At 42.2% G+C, this 16,330-nt stretch overlaps 1 protein-coding gene across 2 annotated transcripts; it reads right to left on the bottom strand.

Annotated features, from left to right (window-relative positions):
* Window positions 1–610: 610 nt before the first annotated feature.
* TMEM14A (transmembrane protein 14A) lies at window positions 611–16,021 on the bottom strand. 2 transcript variants are annotated; one of them, XM_003311333.4, is made up of 5 exons: window positions 15,856–16,021; window positions 9,894–9,979; window positions 5,268–5,369; window positions 3,030–3,117; window positions 611–1,188 (listed from the first exon to the last, which is right to left on the bottom strand). In XM_003311333.4, exons 2-5 carry the CDS (start codon window positions 9,961–9,963, stop codon window positions 1,149–1,151), a joined length of 300 nt encoding a protein of 99 aa, XP_003311381.1. In that variant the 5' UTR covers window positions 9,964–9,979; window positions 15,856–16,021; the 3' UTR covers window positions 611–1,148. The 2 variants fall into 2 exon arrangements, with proteins under 2 accessions (XP_003311381.1, XP_003950910.1); XM_003950861.4 differs by having other exon boundaries at window positions 15,926–16,016.
* Between the last annotated feature and the right edge of the window lie 309 nt (window positions 16,022–16,330).

Below are 16,330 nucleotides of genomic sequence, written 5' to 3'. Positions count from 1 at the left end.
TATTCGGTTCAACTGGTACAGCTTTTTTCTTCCCTTAATTGAATTACTTATCACTGAAAGTTTAACAACCTCCTTGAAAGTCAGTTGGGAAAGGTAACCAATCTAACAGAACCATATGAACTCTGCCGTTATCAGTTGAGGACCCTACGCTTTCACTTAAAGAAAGGGTTTGAAGTATGACACCACTGCACATAACCAACAGGATAGGAACTGTAGATTTTTAGAGCTCTAAAGGGTTGATCATTTAGTTCAATTCCTCTTTAAGAATGAGAAACTGAGTCAGAGGAAAAGGAAATGACCTTCCAAAGAGCATCAAGTGGGTGGAAGAATTGGGCTGGGATTCAGGTCTCCCGATGTTCAATTTGGGCCCTAAAAGTGCCTTGGACATTAAAAGTTATAACTATGCCTAAAAATAAAGTGGTAATTTGAAACAAAATCAGTTTGTTTCAGAATCGTTACTCTTTCAGAGAGAAAAAATATCTACGCCTCAGGAAGTAGAATGTTGGCTTAAATAAACCCTCCTTCTCAACCCTTTTCGTTAATAATTGAATATTTAAATGTCAAAGATGATTTGAGTATTCAGAGGAAAAACTAACATGAAAGAAACAGGTTTGAACCAAAATGTCTTTTATTTGAATACTGAATACATTCAGTTAGGACATAAGAGTGTGCTAAGAAAAAAAATTTTTAAAGAAAAAAATAGCACTGACAGCAATACAATTAAAATGGAAAAAGCATAATTGCTAATAATTTCAAATATAACACAAATGACAAATAGACACATTAGCATTCTGTGAACTCCACTTAAGAATTCCTTTATGTGACAAGTTGTAGTTTAAGCTTACTTGAGACATGAGTATTTGGAATTTTCAAAAAATACCAAATATATAAAAAATAGACACAACAAATGGAAGAGTATATCATGATTCATTAGACACTTTTAATGAAAATAGTGCTTGACAATTAGAAAACAGTTAAAATTTTTGCTTTAGAAAAAAACTACCTCAAACTAATGTTCATATTAGAGGTGACAGTGCTATTTGTGTTTCTAGCATTCCATATTGAAGTTTATCTTTTAAATACAAAAAAAAATGCTCTGCCCATTACAGCAGGATGACATGAACTTAGTTTTCTGTTCCTCCAGATGCTCAGAGCAGCAACAAGACAAGTCTCAGGATCATCATGAGGCTGGATTTAAAATAAAACAAAGACAAAGGGAGAGTCACTTTTATCTGGCATAAGACAGAAAGGGCCATGCACTCGCCTACCCAGTAGTGTTACTAATCCTTGGCTTGGGGGCTCTCCCAGCTCAACCCCTTGGAGGATTAAAACATCCCAGACATAACTGAATTAGCCACTTTAAAATGTTCGCTAAATGAATAAGGAAAAATCAGAACCTGCTGTCCTGAAAACCTTGGATGAGGGTTTATAAGAGAAAGGTTTGAGAAGAAACAAACTTTCAAAAGCTAGTAAAATAAAGCAACTTGAAAAAATAATTGCGGACCAACTTGGGGCAGTTACTAATTCAATCTCAGCTACTTTCTATTAACTGAGGCCTTCTTCCGGATCCATAGACCCTACTTCATTTTTTCTTCTTTTTTTTTTTTCTTTTTTCTGATGGAGTCTCACTCTGCCACCCAGGCTGGAGTATAGTGACGCAGTCTCGGCTCACTGCAACCTCCACCTCCTGAGCTCAAGCAATTCTCCTGCCTCAGCCTCCCAAGTAGCTGGGATTACAGGTGCCCGCCACCACACTCGGCTAATTTTTGTAGAGATGGGGTTTTGCCATGTTGGCTAGGCTGGTCTTGAACTCCTGACCTCAAGTGATCCACCCGCCTCAGCCTTCCAAAGTGCTGGGATTACAGGCATGAGCCACCGCACCCAGCCCATAAACCCTACTTCTGATTCTTCCCACCACCAAGTATCACTTTTAGAACAGGGCTATAACTGGAAAGCTGTCTTTTGTAATCACACTCCTCCTCCCCTCCCTGAAACATAATACATAGTCACACTAGAAAATTCTACACAAAAGTAGAAAGAGGAACATTACAATTATTCATCACACTATCACCCACAGAAAAACACTAACAGCTTGAAATATTTCCTTCCTGTTTTTTTATACACAAACTTTTTTTAATCACACTACATGTGGTTGTTTTGATCCTGTTTTTATACCTTATTATGTCACTAAGATTTTCCAATGCCACCAAATCATTTTTGAAAACATAAAAATGTAATGCTCATTCAATATTGCATTAAATGGACAAAACATTTTTTCAAACATCTCCTTACTGGTGAACTGTTAGGTTGTTCCTAATTTTTCAGTCTATTGTGTTTTCACTAGAAATAAAGTTGCAATGAACATCAGTCTTTGTGCATATCTCACTGCTTTGGAATAAATTCCAAAAAGTGAAAATGTCTATCAAAGGAAATAAACATGTTTATGGCTTTCAACATAGAAAGCCAGCTTTCTGGAGAAATTTTTAAAATGTTATCTCTAAATTTTTATTTGGTAATATGCTTAATCTCATGGATAGAATTACTGGATCAAATTAAGAGAAACTTGAGGCCCTCTGTTAATCTTTTTAAAAATATTAAAACTTCTCTCTTAAAAACTCTTAAAAATATTAAATTTCTCTCCCTTAAAAACTTGAAATAACTGTATCACACTGTCACTCTGTCAAACTCTCTAAAAGGGACTGAGTATTAGATTTAAATGAACATATTTACTGTGGCAGATGGGTGAATCTTGAGGAAAAATGAGGCTGCGTTTAGCTCTTTCTTCTGAAAAAGGCAAGTATGCCTATGTGACCAGATACTACAGCAACACTATGCGTATCCAATAAGAATGTTCATGGGTACCTCAATATCAAAGACCCACTGAATCCATGCTATCTTAAGGTTTTTACTGTCATGCTTATTATAACAAAAAGGACTTTGATCTTTCAAATTAAAACTGATGTTTCCCAAAAATTCAGCACTTCAAAACAACAGCAGAGGAAAGTATTGATCAAAATAGTTTTACTTACCTTAAACCTGCAACCAGACCAGCAGGCATTATTTTCTTGGACCTCTTAAATCTCACACCCATTATGGTAGCCAGGAAGAAAGCTGTAACTGAAAACCAAACTAATTCATGAACCAGAGTTTCAAACATGTTATCAATGCTTGTGGGAAAACAGTGGGTACCATTTAAAGCTTTCTAACATTACAACTATTATGGATAGGTACTGAGTTGCCATTGTCTTGAAAAGATAAAGTGCTCTATTAAAACACTTCATGGCCAGGCCAGTGGCTTACGCCTATAATCCCAGCACTTTGGGAGGCAGAGGTGGGTGGATCACCTGATGTCCGGAGTTTGAGGCCAGTCTGACCAACATGGAGAAACCTCGTCTCTACTAAAAATACAAAAAAATTGGGCATGGTGGCACATGCCTGTAATCCCAGCTACTCGGGAGGCTGAGGCAGGAGAATCGCTTGAACTGGGGAGGCAGAGGTTGTGGTGAACTGAGATCACGCCATTGCACTCCAGACTGAGCAACAAGAGCAAAACTCTGTCTCAAAAAAACAACAAAAGAACAAACAAAGAAACACTTCATCATCTACCTCGTCGAAAAGGTTTCTGGGTAAACAAACATGTTAAAATCCATTCCTGAAATATCTTCAAAAGAGAAAGACCTTTTCTTTTTCTTTTTTTTTTTTTTTTTTTTGTTGTTGTTGTTGTTGAGACAGAGTCTTGCTCTGTCACCCAGGCTGGAGTACAGTGGCGTGATCTCAGCTCACAGCAACCTCCACCTCCCGGGTTCAAGCAATTCTCCTGCCTCAGCCTCCCGAGTAGCTGAGATTACAGCCATGTACAACCACGTCCAGCTAATTTTTGTATTTTTAGTAGAGACAGGGTCTTGCTATGTTGGCCAGGCTGGTCTTGAACTCCTGGCCTCAAGTGATCCACCGGCCTCAGCCTCCAAAAGTGCTGAGATTACAGGCATGAGCCACCACGCCTAGCTAAGAAAGTCTTTTTCTAACCTAAATTTCTATTCAAAGAACACTCCTTGAAGGCTAGCACTGAGCTTTATTCAACTTCCCTCAGAAACGCTAAGTAGCACACTTGGACCCACAGGAGACACTCATTAATGTTCAGTTAACTGAATATAAAGAAAATAGTTAATGTATCTTTTACAAGTAAGATCTGATTAATAAAAAAAAATACTAAAAAGAAGGCTGATTGGTTTTGTTTTGTAGCATTCCATTTTGGAGAATTTGATGCCTGGAGACTAAATAATAGTCTAAGCGATAGTATTTTATTCAGAAGCATCATGTCAGCCTTTTTGGAGCTGTATCTATGAAGGGAGAGGTAGTTTTATGTAAGAGATTAGGACATCAATGCCACAATTTAAAAACAGCTTTCAAAGAAAAACTGTTTATTGATATAAAAAATAAAATGACTGACAATATATACTTGTGAACTATTTAAATGCATATCAATAAAAATCCTAATATCACTACATCTGGCTGATACATCTAACACAACCTCATTACTAAAAATATCCCTAGCCCCTTATAAAAATAACTAAAAAAAAAAAACCCAAATCTCTCTCTCTCTTTCAAATATAGAACAATTTTGTCTTCATTTATATTTTTTTCCATACACGACCAAGGCACTTTGAATAATAAGTCAACTAGAGAAAATGTCCTTGGTATAGTTTTCTAAACCTTCACTGTGTATCTCTTTCAAGTGAGATGAAAGTCAAGTGTCCTGGTGACTTTAAACACACAGGTTTCCATTTTTTCTGTGGATATTCTCCCATTAAGCTTAACAAGGGAAGAAGCTAAAAAAGCGTCAGCCTTGCTTTTTTAGGTTAAGTCTTAAGGCAGTGCAGAATCTAAAAGATGTTTGTGAATTAAATGAAATAATGCAAGGCTGTCTCTTTTTTAGTTATTTCCACAGCAATGTAAAAACTATGCTAAATATGCATTTAGGAGAGTTAGCAGAAAATCTGAAAATAATTCCTTGCTTTTCCTAATTCAATTTTTCTAGTAACAAGTTTTTATAGAAATATTCTTCTGAGTTGGAAGGCCTGGTAGCAGTACCATCATTTTTTATCAGGTCTTTCTAGAAAGGAATAAGTGTTGTATTCAGCCTCAACACATGCATATGGCCATTTGCCATTTAACTAAATATGTTCCAGTATATCTAGCATAGGGTATCAAAAAGATCACCATCATCATGTTTGAGTCTCTGTAACCAGGAAAAATGTCTTACTTACACAGTGACACTTTTACATCTCGTTTGTCATTGGAGACACGGTAAGCTCCATAGCCGGCCAAACATCCAACAAAAAGACCAGCAATCAAAGACGGAACACCACCTGGGAGGGGAAAAAAAATATGGGATCACAAAGAGAATCCCAAAATGAAAGGAATTCATTCCATTACTTCTAGTATGATACAGGGACCTTCAAATGTATTCCTACTTGGGCACAGTAACTGGACAAAGCCAAATTAAGAATAGGCCTCTTCATGGATACTTTCTAGGAGATGACTGTTTCCTGCTGAACCCAAATGCAAGGCAGAGGAGCCCTGAGGGCGCAGCAGTGCAGTGGGGTTAGATGTCACTTGGGGAAATAAGAAAACCTGCCTGGTTCTGGTGGCTTGGACACTGATTACATGATCTTGGACAATTATTTAACTTCCTTAAGCCCTTCTTTTTTAATTTTTCCTATTCTCTTTGCCTCCTTTTTGCAATGAGGTTGTGATGATAAAAACTAAGATGCAAAGGTATTTTTAGTTTATAGAGGTAAAGACAGAAGTGCTACACAAACGAAGCAATGGTTCCATCCTGAATAATTAACAAACCTTCACGCCTCAAGATGTCAGGACTCAAGGACTAATAGAGGCCCTACCAAGAAAGACGAAGAATCAGAATACTGACCCCAGCTACCCAGTCCCTATCCCATGCACTCACTCCACCAGTACACTCCCAGCCCCCAACCCACACACCCACCCCGGAGCACTGTGGCAAACACCAAGCACTTTCTGTGCACTGGACAGTGGGTTACATGCCAGTGACACTATGAATAAGACACACACAATCCTTGCTTCATGGAACTCACCCCATTTAGAATCTGTTAGGTTAAAATCCCTGCGGGGTAGGGTCAAAGTATCTCATTTTTAAAATATCCATTGGAAATTCAAATGTGCAGCCAGGGTTAAGAACCACTGCAGCACATGCACGCATACACACACAATACACACACACACGCACACACACACAAACACAAACACAACACATACAACACACAAACACACACACACAACACACACACACACACACACACACACCAGAGCAGCATCCTGAATGAGAAGACAAACACGCTAGGTTCTAGTCCTAATTCTTTCACTTGCTGGCTAAAGGACTCTGGCTAAGTCACTTAGCCTCTCTAAGTTTTAGCAGTTTTAAAACAGGTTTAATTAATGGCTTAGAATGTTACAGTTGGAGATAATGTTAAATTACACATTGTTTCCCCCAAAAGCTATTCTTCAAACACAGTAAGAAGATCTTTTAAAAACATACATCTGGACAGGTCACTCTCCTAATTAAAAACCCTTAGTGCTTCCCAAAGCTCTTAGGAAAAATAATCCAGTTTGCTATATCGTGGGAACCCTGGCCTTCTTTCAGTTCTCTGAATATACCAAACTCTATTCATCATGGCTTTCAGACATACTGTTCCTTGTGCAGACTGCTTGTCTCTGCACTGTTCACTTGGCCAAGTGTAGCTCACCTTCGGATGTCTGCTTAAGTGTTGTCTTCTCCAACCCACCATTCTGAACAAGGGCCCCCATCATAGTCTTCCACTATTCCTGATCATACATTTATATGCTGTTCATGGACTGAATGTCAGTCTGCCCTTACTCACTTGTGAGCGATTGCTGTTTCCTCAGGGCGAGACACAGGGCCAGGTACATAGGAGCACTTGATAAATACTGATTTAATGCACCCCTGTTATGGGTCATGTTCAAGCAGAAGATACCAGATAAGGATATTAAGGAGATTAAAACACTTTCTGAAATGCACAACTAGGTGACCATTAAGGTGTCTTCTCACCTAGAGATTCTATGATGTTCTTTTCTGTATACCCTGAAGATTTATTTACTGTTAGGATCACCCCACCCCACCCTCCCCACCACCACCATACACGCACACTTAAGTATGTGGAAAAACTGGCAGTGTCTACACTTCAGTCTTGATGAGATCAGACAGCAAACAGCAGGGGCAGGCTCACCAGCAGCAAGAACCAGGAAGGTTCTTGAGACATTTCATCTTGCCTGAGGAAGGTGGCAGGACTGTGGGCTGTTTTACAAGAAAGCCACGCTGGTGGAAGAAAGCAAAGATCCTGAGAACAAGCTCAGTGCCCCATAGTGGGGGCTCCAAAAAAAGGAGCTCTAAGCTCTTTCCTTCCCACTTCCTGGGATGCCTGATCTGGGTGGGGCAGTCTTGGAAGAGGAGTTTTAAAAGGAGTTGAAAGATGCATCTGGGAGCTTCCCTGCAGGTGCTCTTGTGGTCGTCCAAATAGCAGCCTGCCCAGCAAGCGCACCTGCACCTCTCTGGAGGGGTTGCTGTGTCAGTGCCCTTCCCTTCAACTGGAGTAGGAAGGTGTAAGGTCTGGTTCAGCCCTAGTGTGGGACAAGGCAGGGAATGCCATCTGGCCCTCTTTCACTCTGGGCACTCGGTGTTACCTGGCCTAGGAAGAGCCTCCATATCATAGCATCTTCTTGGTCATCCACCTCTCTGGAGATCTACCTGGGAGGAGGGGTGAGCCCAGGCAAGCACAGTGCTCAGCATCCTGTGTCCCGCCACTGGCTGCCCTCTCTCCCCACTGTACCCCCATCAAAATAAAAATCTATCAGCTTCTCCGTTTAACCCAACTTGTGTCTCACAGCTGGTCTAGTTTAGGATTTGGATACACCTGTGTCCTCCCACTAAACACCATTTCGACATCACATCTTTCACCGACCCAAGATTATTCTCAATAACTGTCCCGTAGAAGGGTCTCCTGGCCCAGCTACATAGGACTCATACCTAGGGAAGCTCTAAGTCAAAGGAGAGTTAACTCACTTTACACACACATTCTAAGACATTCAAGCCACTGGCAGCTTAGAACATAATACAAAACTAGAGTACAAAACTGGAAAAACGTATTATGCCTCATGGCTCACAGACCTCCCACTGGCAGGGCAGTAGCAGCAGAAAAAAAACAAGAAGATGAAAACTTTATTCTATGCCAGGCACGATGTGAAATGTGTACCATGCATCATCTTATTTAATCCTAACAGATTAATTTACAGGTGAGGAACTGAGGCCCAGATGTTGAAACACCTCACCTGAGTATCAGTGCTGTTAAGTGGCAGCGTCAAGACTGGAATGCAGGAATGCTTGATTCTGTGGCCCATGCTTTTAACCCACATTATACTACAAAGTGAGCTTCCCTGTGAACCCATAATATCCTTGGGGGCTTCCAGGATCACTTAGTGGGGGGCTCTTGCAGGAGGCCAAGGAACCATATTGTGCAGGTGGACAACAAGCCCTTGAAATCAGAGACCTCATAGCTAATGTAATTTCATTTGTTCCCACCAGCTGGTAAACAATGAAGAGATGTGAGTTAGAATAAAATGATTCCTTCCACACACACACACACACACACACACACATACACACACTCTATATCTCTCTCCCCGCTTTCTTTCCACCTCTCATAAAGGCAGGCAAAAATGCCCAGATGTTCTTTTCTGTTCTGTAATAGAAGTTATTTAGACATTGTCTTTGACAGTGAAAATTTTTTTTCAAAAACAATCTTATCAGCATTTTAAACTGAGTCTTTTTTAAAGTAGATTGTGAAACGTCAACCTCTGAGTAGTTGGTTTACAGGTCTTACTTTGGTGCCATCATCTTTTTTTTTCCTTCAAATACACATCTCTAATACATACATTAAGACAGAAACAACGAACAAAAATCCAAGGTGAATTACAGGCTTTAAGGAATCGTAGATGATGGTCAATTCTACCTGCCAGCCCCCAAGCTACAAGAGCTATATGGTGCTTCTGGTCTTTGACTTCTTAGCAGCCTTTAAGGAAGGAAGCTAACTGGTAACCATGTAGACCTGGCTTTTTCACTCAAATTCAAGTCAACCACTGCCACAAATACAATACCCTTTGAAATAAAAAACTTCATTTAAAAAATTTCATTAAAACGTAAGAGACAGTTTGTCAGAAAGATGATTAAAGGTTGTGTGTGTGTGTGTGTATATATATATATATATACATATACATATGAAACATAACTAGGAGATATCATGACTATAAATGATTCTAAAATAAAAGTAAAATAAAAAAATTTGACCTTTCCTTTTTCTCCATGAAAACTCTTTAATTGATTACCTGAGTTTTTTTCCCCCCCATTTTGGACAAAGGTGAAGAGACAACTTTGGATATGGTAACTGAATATTCAACAATGTTTTCATTACAACACACAGGATCAATATAACTCAGTTTTTTGGTACCATGATTACGTAAAGCAAAAAAAAAAAAAAAATCCTCATTCAATAATAAGCAGTGGTCCTGAGGGAGATTAAATCAATTAACTATGCAACTCATAATGAAGCGAAGTGAGAGTTTTGTGGTGGAAGAGAGGCCCAGAACCCCCAGGTTGGAACACTCTGTCATGCCCAGCCCCACGGAAGCCTCTTCCTTTCATGAGTCCCTTCCAAGACACGCTGGTCTTCAGCCACCTCTAAGTCATCTTTAGCTTCTCATCCTACTTACAGAGCCTCAGATGACCTAGCACAACCTCCAAACCCCCACTAATTCCCTTTCATGAAAATTTGGGTTAGGCTTACCTCTCCGCTTATATCCAAAAATGCTTCCAAATGTCACGAGGGCTGCATAACCAAAACCGATCAGGTCCATTGGCAAGGTTGCAATTCTAAAGCAAGGGGGAAAGGACAAATTATACAAAATAAAAAGTTTTGGGGAGGGAATGTATCTAAAAATGATATGCTTATATGGTTTGGCTGTGTGTCCCCACCCAAATTTCATGTTGAATTGTGATCCTGAGTGTTGGAGGTGGGGCCTGGTGGGAGGTGACTGGATCACGGGGGTGGTTTCTAATGGTTTAGCAACATCCCCCTAGTGCTGTTCCATGATCTAAAGTTCTCACAAGATCTGGATGTTTGAAAGCGTGTAGCACTTCCCCTTTCACGCGCTCTCCCCATCCTGTCGCCATGTGAAGACATGCTTGCTTCCTCTTTGCCTTCCACCATGATTATAAGTTTCCTGAGGCTTCCCCAGCCACGCCTCCTGTACAGCCTGCGGAAGTTGAGTTGATTAAACCTCTTTTCTTCATAAATTACCAAGTCTCAGGTAGTTATTTAGAGCAGTGTGAGAATGACTAATACAAAGGCATTCCACAGAATTACAGAAATTAATTTCTCTAGTCTATTAAAGAAAGGGAAGTTCGGTCAGGCATGGTGCTCACGCCTGTAATCCTAGTACTTGGGAAGACCAAGGCAGGTAGATGGCTTAAGCCCAGGAATTTGAGACCAACCTGATCAACATGGCAAAACCCCATCTCTAGTAAAAATACAAAAAATTAGCTGGGTGTGATGGCATTCACCTGTGGTCCCAGCTACTCAGGATGCTGAGTTGGGAGGATTGCTTGAGCCCTGGAGGTTGAGGTTGCAATGAGCCGTGATTGTGCCACTGCACTCAAGCCTGGATGACAGAGTGACACCCTGTCTCAAGGGAAAAAAGAGGTTCAAACTTCACCTCTCCCAACCCTCTACTTTCCCCTTCATCCTCATCACTGTTAAGCACACTCTGGGGGATACCTCAAGCTGATTCTCCTCTGCCTGTCTTCAAGATCTGCCATACTCTCAGCTGTTCAATTCTTTCCACTTACCCAAATAAAACTTCTGCTCTGGTCAGCCAGGTCTCTTCACTGAACTGTGACACTACAATCTTCACTTTTCACTTCCATGCCTGAAATGTCCTCCCTCCCTGTCCACCTCCAAAAGCCTGACTATCCCGTATCCCACCTCCCTTTGAACCTTCTCCCCTGACTTCTACCCTTATTAATTACCTCCTAATTTCCTTGACTCTAGTCTGTACTATCAAAGTGATCTGGATCAAATGGCTTCTTCCTCCTCTAAATTCCTTAACTTCCACAACTCCATCTTATAATTCTTTCATGTCTGTACAGATATTAGTCCTCTCATTCTTTACAGATGGATGTCTTCTTGGAGATTGACTAATTCAGTTTAAGCAATAGCTTTGTCATTAGTTTCCTTGCAAGATAGCTCTTCTTTGGTAGCAGAGACATCCACACTTAATCAATGGCAAATCACTAAAGAATACAATATAGCCCCAGCATGAAGTTAAATGGATGACAATGACATCCTACTGTGCATCATAGCAGCAGCTAAAACATACCCAGTGGTGAGAAGTTCCACTGAAACCCTGCCCACAATTCTCTCAGATGCAGTAGATATCGTGCCAGCCACAGGCTAGAGATGTGGCCACTGGGCCTCGGACCATGCCCCTCCCTCACCCTCAACTCTCCCTGCAAGTTAGGAGAATAGATGAAAAGAGTTCTGGAGTTCTTTACAGCTTTTTAAGTTCTAAGACCCCTAGTGGTGCCTTTATTTCTGAGCTTTCTCACATCTATATTTCCTCCACAGGGAAGGTAATTATCTTTGTAAATGTGAGGAATGGTACATGAGATTCCTTGCATATTTTTACAATTTTCTTTTTTTTTTTTTTTTTTCCGCCGCGGCTTTTTGACAATTTTCTCATTGCTTATCATTTAGGTTAATGGGCCTTTTATCTCCCATTATCAATTGGTAATAAATTAATGTAGAACAGAAAAAGGGGCCAGGCAAGGTAGCTCACACCTGTAATCCCAGCACTTTGGAAGGCAGAGGCTGGTGGATCACTTGAGGTCAGGAGTTTGAGACCAGCCCGGTCAACATGGTGAAATCCCATCTCTACTAAATATACAACAAATTACCCGGGTGTGGCATGGTGGTGCATGTCTGTAATCCCAGCTACTCAGGAGGCTGAGACCGGGAAATCCCTTGAACCTGCAAGGCAGAGGTTGCAGTGAACTGTGATCGTGCCACTGCACTCCAGCCTGGGCGTCTCAAAAAAAAAAAGAAGAAGAATTTTGAGCTGATTTCAGAGTCATCCACTAGAACTTACTATGAGGAAGGGTATGGGGGAGGGAATCTGAGGCACAGGAGATGACAGCACCAAAAAGGAGGCAACACTGAAAAATGCTCAGCATCTGCAGGAAGGAGAATTAAAACAGGAGAGCTCATCTGTGGCCGAGAAGTGGTACAGTAGGATGTAGCATGTAGGGAGAACCCGAGTCCAAAAACCGTTTGCTGACTGAATGATGGCTAAACAAATAATAATAATAGAGAGGTTATAATGTTTTTGAGCAATTACTATGTGCTAGGTGCCATTCTAAGGCATTCTAGGTGCCTTACATGCATCAACTCATGTAATCATGACCACACCCTATGGTATGTACTGTCATGATTATCCTCATTTTCCAGATGAGGAAAGTGGCACACAGAGAATGCAAGCAATGCCTGAAGGTTATACAGCAAAACAAAGATTTCTGACTTAGGGAAGTCTCAGTCCTAACCTCTATGCAACATCACCTCTGATAACTGAGTTAGCTGCTGAAAAAAGTGAATATGTAAACCAAACATGTTCTTCAGAGTTTTCAATTCTGGATCAATCACATGCTCTTCATAGCTTAAAGTTGTGACCACAGGGCACTGTGTTCCATCTGGTAACTTACAATGTTCAGCCCCATGAACTTCTCATGTTTGGTCCTACTTATTATCTTTCTAAAGGAGCTAACCATATGCTATAAAGTATGCTTATCTTCAAACCTGATACCACCATTTACTAGCTGTGGAACCTCAATAACTCAGTTTCTCCATCTTTAAAATAGGGATAACAAAAATATCTACCTTATAGGATTGTTCTGAGAATTAAATGAGTTAATACTGTAAAGCACTTAGAACAGTGCCTTGCACATACTGAGCACTCAACAAATATTAGCTGCTCCAGTGATTATTCTTCTCATTCACCCTTACACCTATTTTAAGCTTGACGTGTGTAAGGCTATTACTATTTCAGCACACTGAGAAAACTGAGGTAGGGTGAATTTGTAATTTAGTTAATGAATCATACCATAGTATTATAACATATATTTGTACTCAATTCGACTTAACAGCTATTTATTTAGCATTTTCTTTAGGCAAGGCAGCAGGAAGCAATGGTAAGTGCTAAGACATGGCCTTGGTCCTCCAGGAACTATAGTACAACACAGCTGTAGGAGGCAGATGTGTGAATGAGCCCTAAGAGGAGAGGTGTGGGTACCATAACAAGGAGTGGCACCCAGCAAGGACCGGGAGCCTAAGGATGCCCAGATCAGACAGGGTCCCAGCTGTGACCTTGGAGAGATGTTGTGCCAAACCCCTATTAACCTCAATAAGGAAGGCAACAGGTTCAAGAGGCCAAAAGAGACCCATTAGGGGCTTACAAACAGAGGAGGGAGTCCAGTGGTGGTGAGCTGGGCAGGAAAACAAGCGCTTGCAAACATCATGCAATTTATGCAGCATTTTCACTTAACACCCTCCCCTCAATGACTTCCACCTGGCAACCTTGATTTAACTCAAAATTCAAGGCCTCAATTCCCCGTATGGCCCCTGTTCTATGGGACAGGTGGGGCAGGGGCTCAGATGTTCTTCATAGACAAGAAATAAATCTCTGGGTTGGGCAGGCCTGGGTTCCCTAGTTCAGAAAACACATTCAGGTTCATCTGCCACACAGGGTCATTCTAAGGGTATGCTTTAATTATTGCTGTCAGGTGCATTTACCCTACAGGGGAGCATGAATAAGTCAAGTGAAGAGGGTGCAGGGAAGGGTGTTCCTGGCAGAAGGGAGCGCATGTGCAAGGCCCTAATGGCACAAGAAAGCATGTTCTCAAAATGAAAAGTGCAAGGGGCTTGTGAAAAGAGAGGGTGCTGGTGAGAAAGACAGGGCTGTACACCCACATAAGCCCCGTAAAGGGAGTCTGGTTCCGTCCTAAGGGCAATGAAGGATCACTGAAGGGAGCCTCACAATCAGATTTAAATTCCAGCAAGCACTTCCCAGTTGCAGTAGTGAAGATGGGTTGTGAAGTGAGGCAGGGAGATAAATCGGGAAGCTGTTGCAGTAAAGCAAGCAAGAGCTTAGTTGATAACGGTAGGCTTATCTAGAGAAATGGCAATGAGAATGGAGAGAAGGTGGACAGATTTCAGAAGTTCAGGAGGTAGAATCAGCAGAATTGAATTTGAGGCGGGAAGGGAAAGTCAGGGGTGAATCAGAGATGACTCACCCCTAGGTATCTGGCTTAGACCATTAGGAGAAGTAGGGAGTCGGGGAGCCTCATGCTATTCCCTGAGACAGAGAACATGGGAAGAGCAGCAGGTGTGTGGCGGGGGGAAGACGGAGGTGGCTAGGAATGATGGGACGTGTTTAGAATGTATTCAGTCTGAGACGCCCAACACACAGTCCGGAAAACACCCTTACATACAGATCTGAAGCTTATGAGAGTTCTTTCATTATCAGGTGTAACTTCTAGACCTAATTTTCTCCTAAAGCTAAGTAGCTGTTGTGAAAGATTAATTCCACTCCATCCTGAGCCCCCCAGCTCTTCCTGCGATCTTCTCTTGAGGACCCACACCCTTTTACTTGGTTGGGATTCTCTCAACTCTCAGCCAGCCAAGCTCCTTGAGGGCAAACCAAGGTTCAGTTTATCTTTGTCCTCCTCACAGCACCAAGAACCCTGCCATGCACAAGGCAGGTACTTAAAATACTTGTTAAATGAATAAATGAGTGAGTGAACCAAAGGAACAGCTTCTGCCTGAAGACATTCTGTAACTGACCTACCCAATAGAGCTTTATTGCCAGGAAACAGGTAGCCCCTTAATCTCCTTAGTGAACTGACTGTTGTTCTAAAGAGGCAAAATAAATCTACTCCCAATGCTTGCAAGAAGACTCTGTTCTCACAGAGAATATTCAGACAAAAGAATCACCTATTCCATGACGGAGCCATGTGGCCAGGCCAGAAGCACACATTAAAGGCAAAGGCTGTGTTAACATGGAAGGGATAAGGTGGGAGAGGATGTGCACAGCACATCACACGCTCTCATCACAAATGTGATGCTCAAGCCTTGGAAGGACTAAAACGCATCTTGGATGCAATGCAGCAAAACGATTTACCATACCAGGTACAAAACAAGGTGACAGGGGACAGCCTCTCTGCCCGCCCCAAATCCTCCAAAATTCGGAAAACTAAGAGATTTTCGGTGAACTGTTATATAAAAAGCATTTTCACATGCTAAAGATATAACAATTACCTACCCTTGAGCTCTTGGAGGGCACAAAAGGCACATTTTCGAGTGGGGTCTGGGTGGTGCTGAGAAGGTTAAAATTCCTGCCAAGCATTTTGCAGTGGTCCATGAGCCCACCCCACCACCCCAGTTCCAGGAAGGTAGGAGGCAGGATAGGTGGGATATTTAGGGATACCAGAAGGCAGAAACTCGGGAGGAGGAGAAAAATGATACCGCGGAGGTAAGACCGATGCCCTGCAAAATCCCCTCAAGGTCCTCTGCATCATCATTTGCTGTACAGGTTTGGCGCGGGGGAGGGGATGCCCGCTAAGCAACGCCCCTTATATTTCTGCAGTTTTGTAAGAAAATTCAGAGCAGGAAGGTCTCCATTGCGGGATGCACAGCTCACCTGCAGCCCCGAGCCTTCACTGCAGCTGAAAAGACAGAAGTCTGGGGCCAGCTGCCGCCAAGCGCGGTACCTGGAGTCCGGAAGCAGTCTCCGCACCAGCTCCGTCCCACTCGGCGCCCAGCCGTCTCGCGCTGAGCAAAGGCCGCTCCCTCCTGGAAACGCCCTCCCTGCCGCGCGCATGCGCTATGTCCCTTCTCGCCTTGCAGGACTCCGCCCGGTCCATGCCCTCCGGCTGAATCCGGGCGGCCTGTAGGCCAGGCAGCCAGGAGGCCCTGTGCTGCAACATCCCGGCGGCAGCCGGACCCGTTGCTCCGTCTATCCTGCCTTCGGCCCTGTCCTGGAGCCAGGGCTGGGGTTTGCTGCCTCCCGCCTGACGGAGCAGGACTGGCAGGAAGCGTGTTTGCAAGAAGCCAAAATTACAGAAGGCGAAGATTTTTAAATTAATTCCATTCATCTTTCAAGGGACATTTCCAGA

The sequence above is a fragment of the Pan troglodytes genome, chromosome 5 (genome assembly GCF_028858775.2).
Source record: "Pan troglodytes isolate AG18354 chromosome 5, NHGRI_mPanTro3-v2.0_pri, whole genome shotgun sequence".
Taxonomy (NCBI): domain Eukaryota; kingdom Metazoa; phylum Chordata; class Mammalia; order Primates; family Hominidae; genus Pan; species Pan troglodytes.
The sequence above is the reverse complement of the archived record's forward strand: the minus strand, read 5'-3'. Positions and strand labels throughout refer to the sequence as shown.

What these genes read in the sequence shown, in the direction of transcription:
- TMEM14A (XM_003311333.4), bottom strand. Translation starts at nt 9,963, where the DNA reads ATGGACCTGATCGGTTTTGGTTATGCAGCCCTCGTGACATTTGGAAGC. An exon ending in AGATGTAAAAGTGTCACTGT is followed by an intron (nt 3,118 to 5,267) that starts GTAAGTAAGACA and finishes TTTGGTTTTCAG; the next exon opens with TTACAGCTTTCTTCCTGGCT. An exon ending in GGTCTGGTTGCAGGTTTAAG is followed by an intron (nt 1,189 to 3,029) that starts GTAAGTAAAACT and finishes TTTTAAATCCAG; the next exon opens with CCTCATGATGATCCTGAGAC.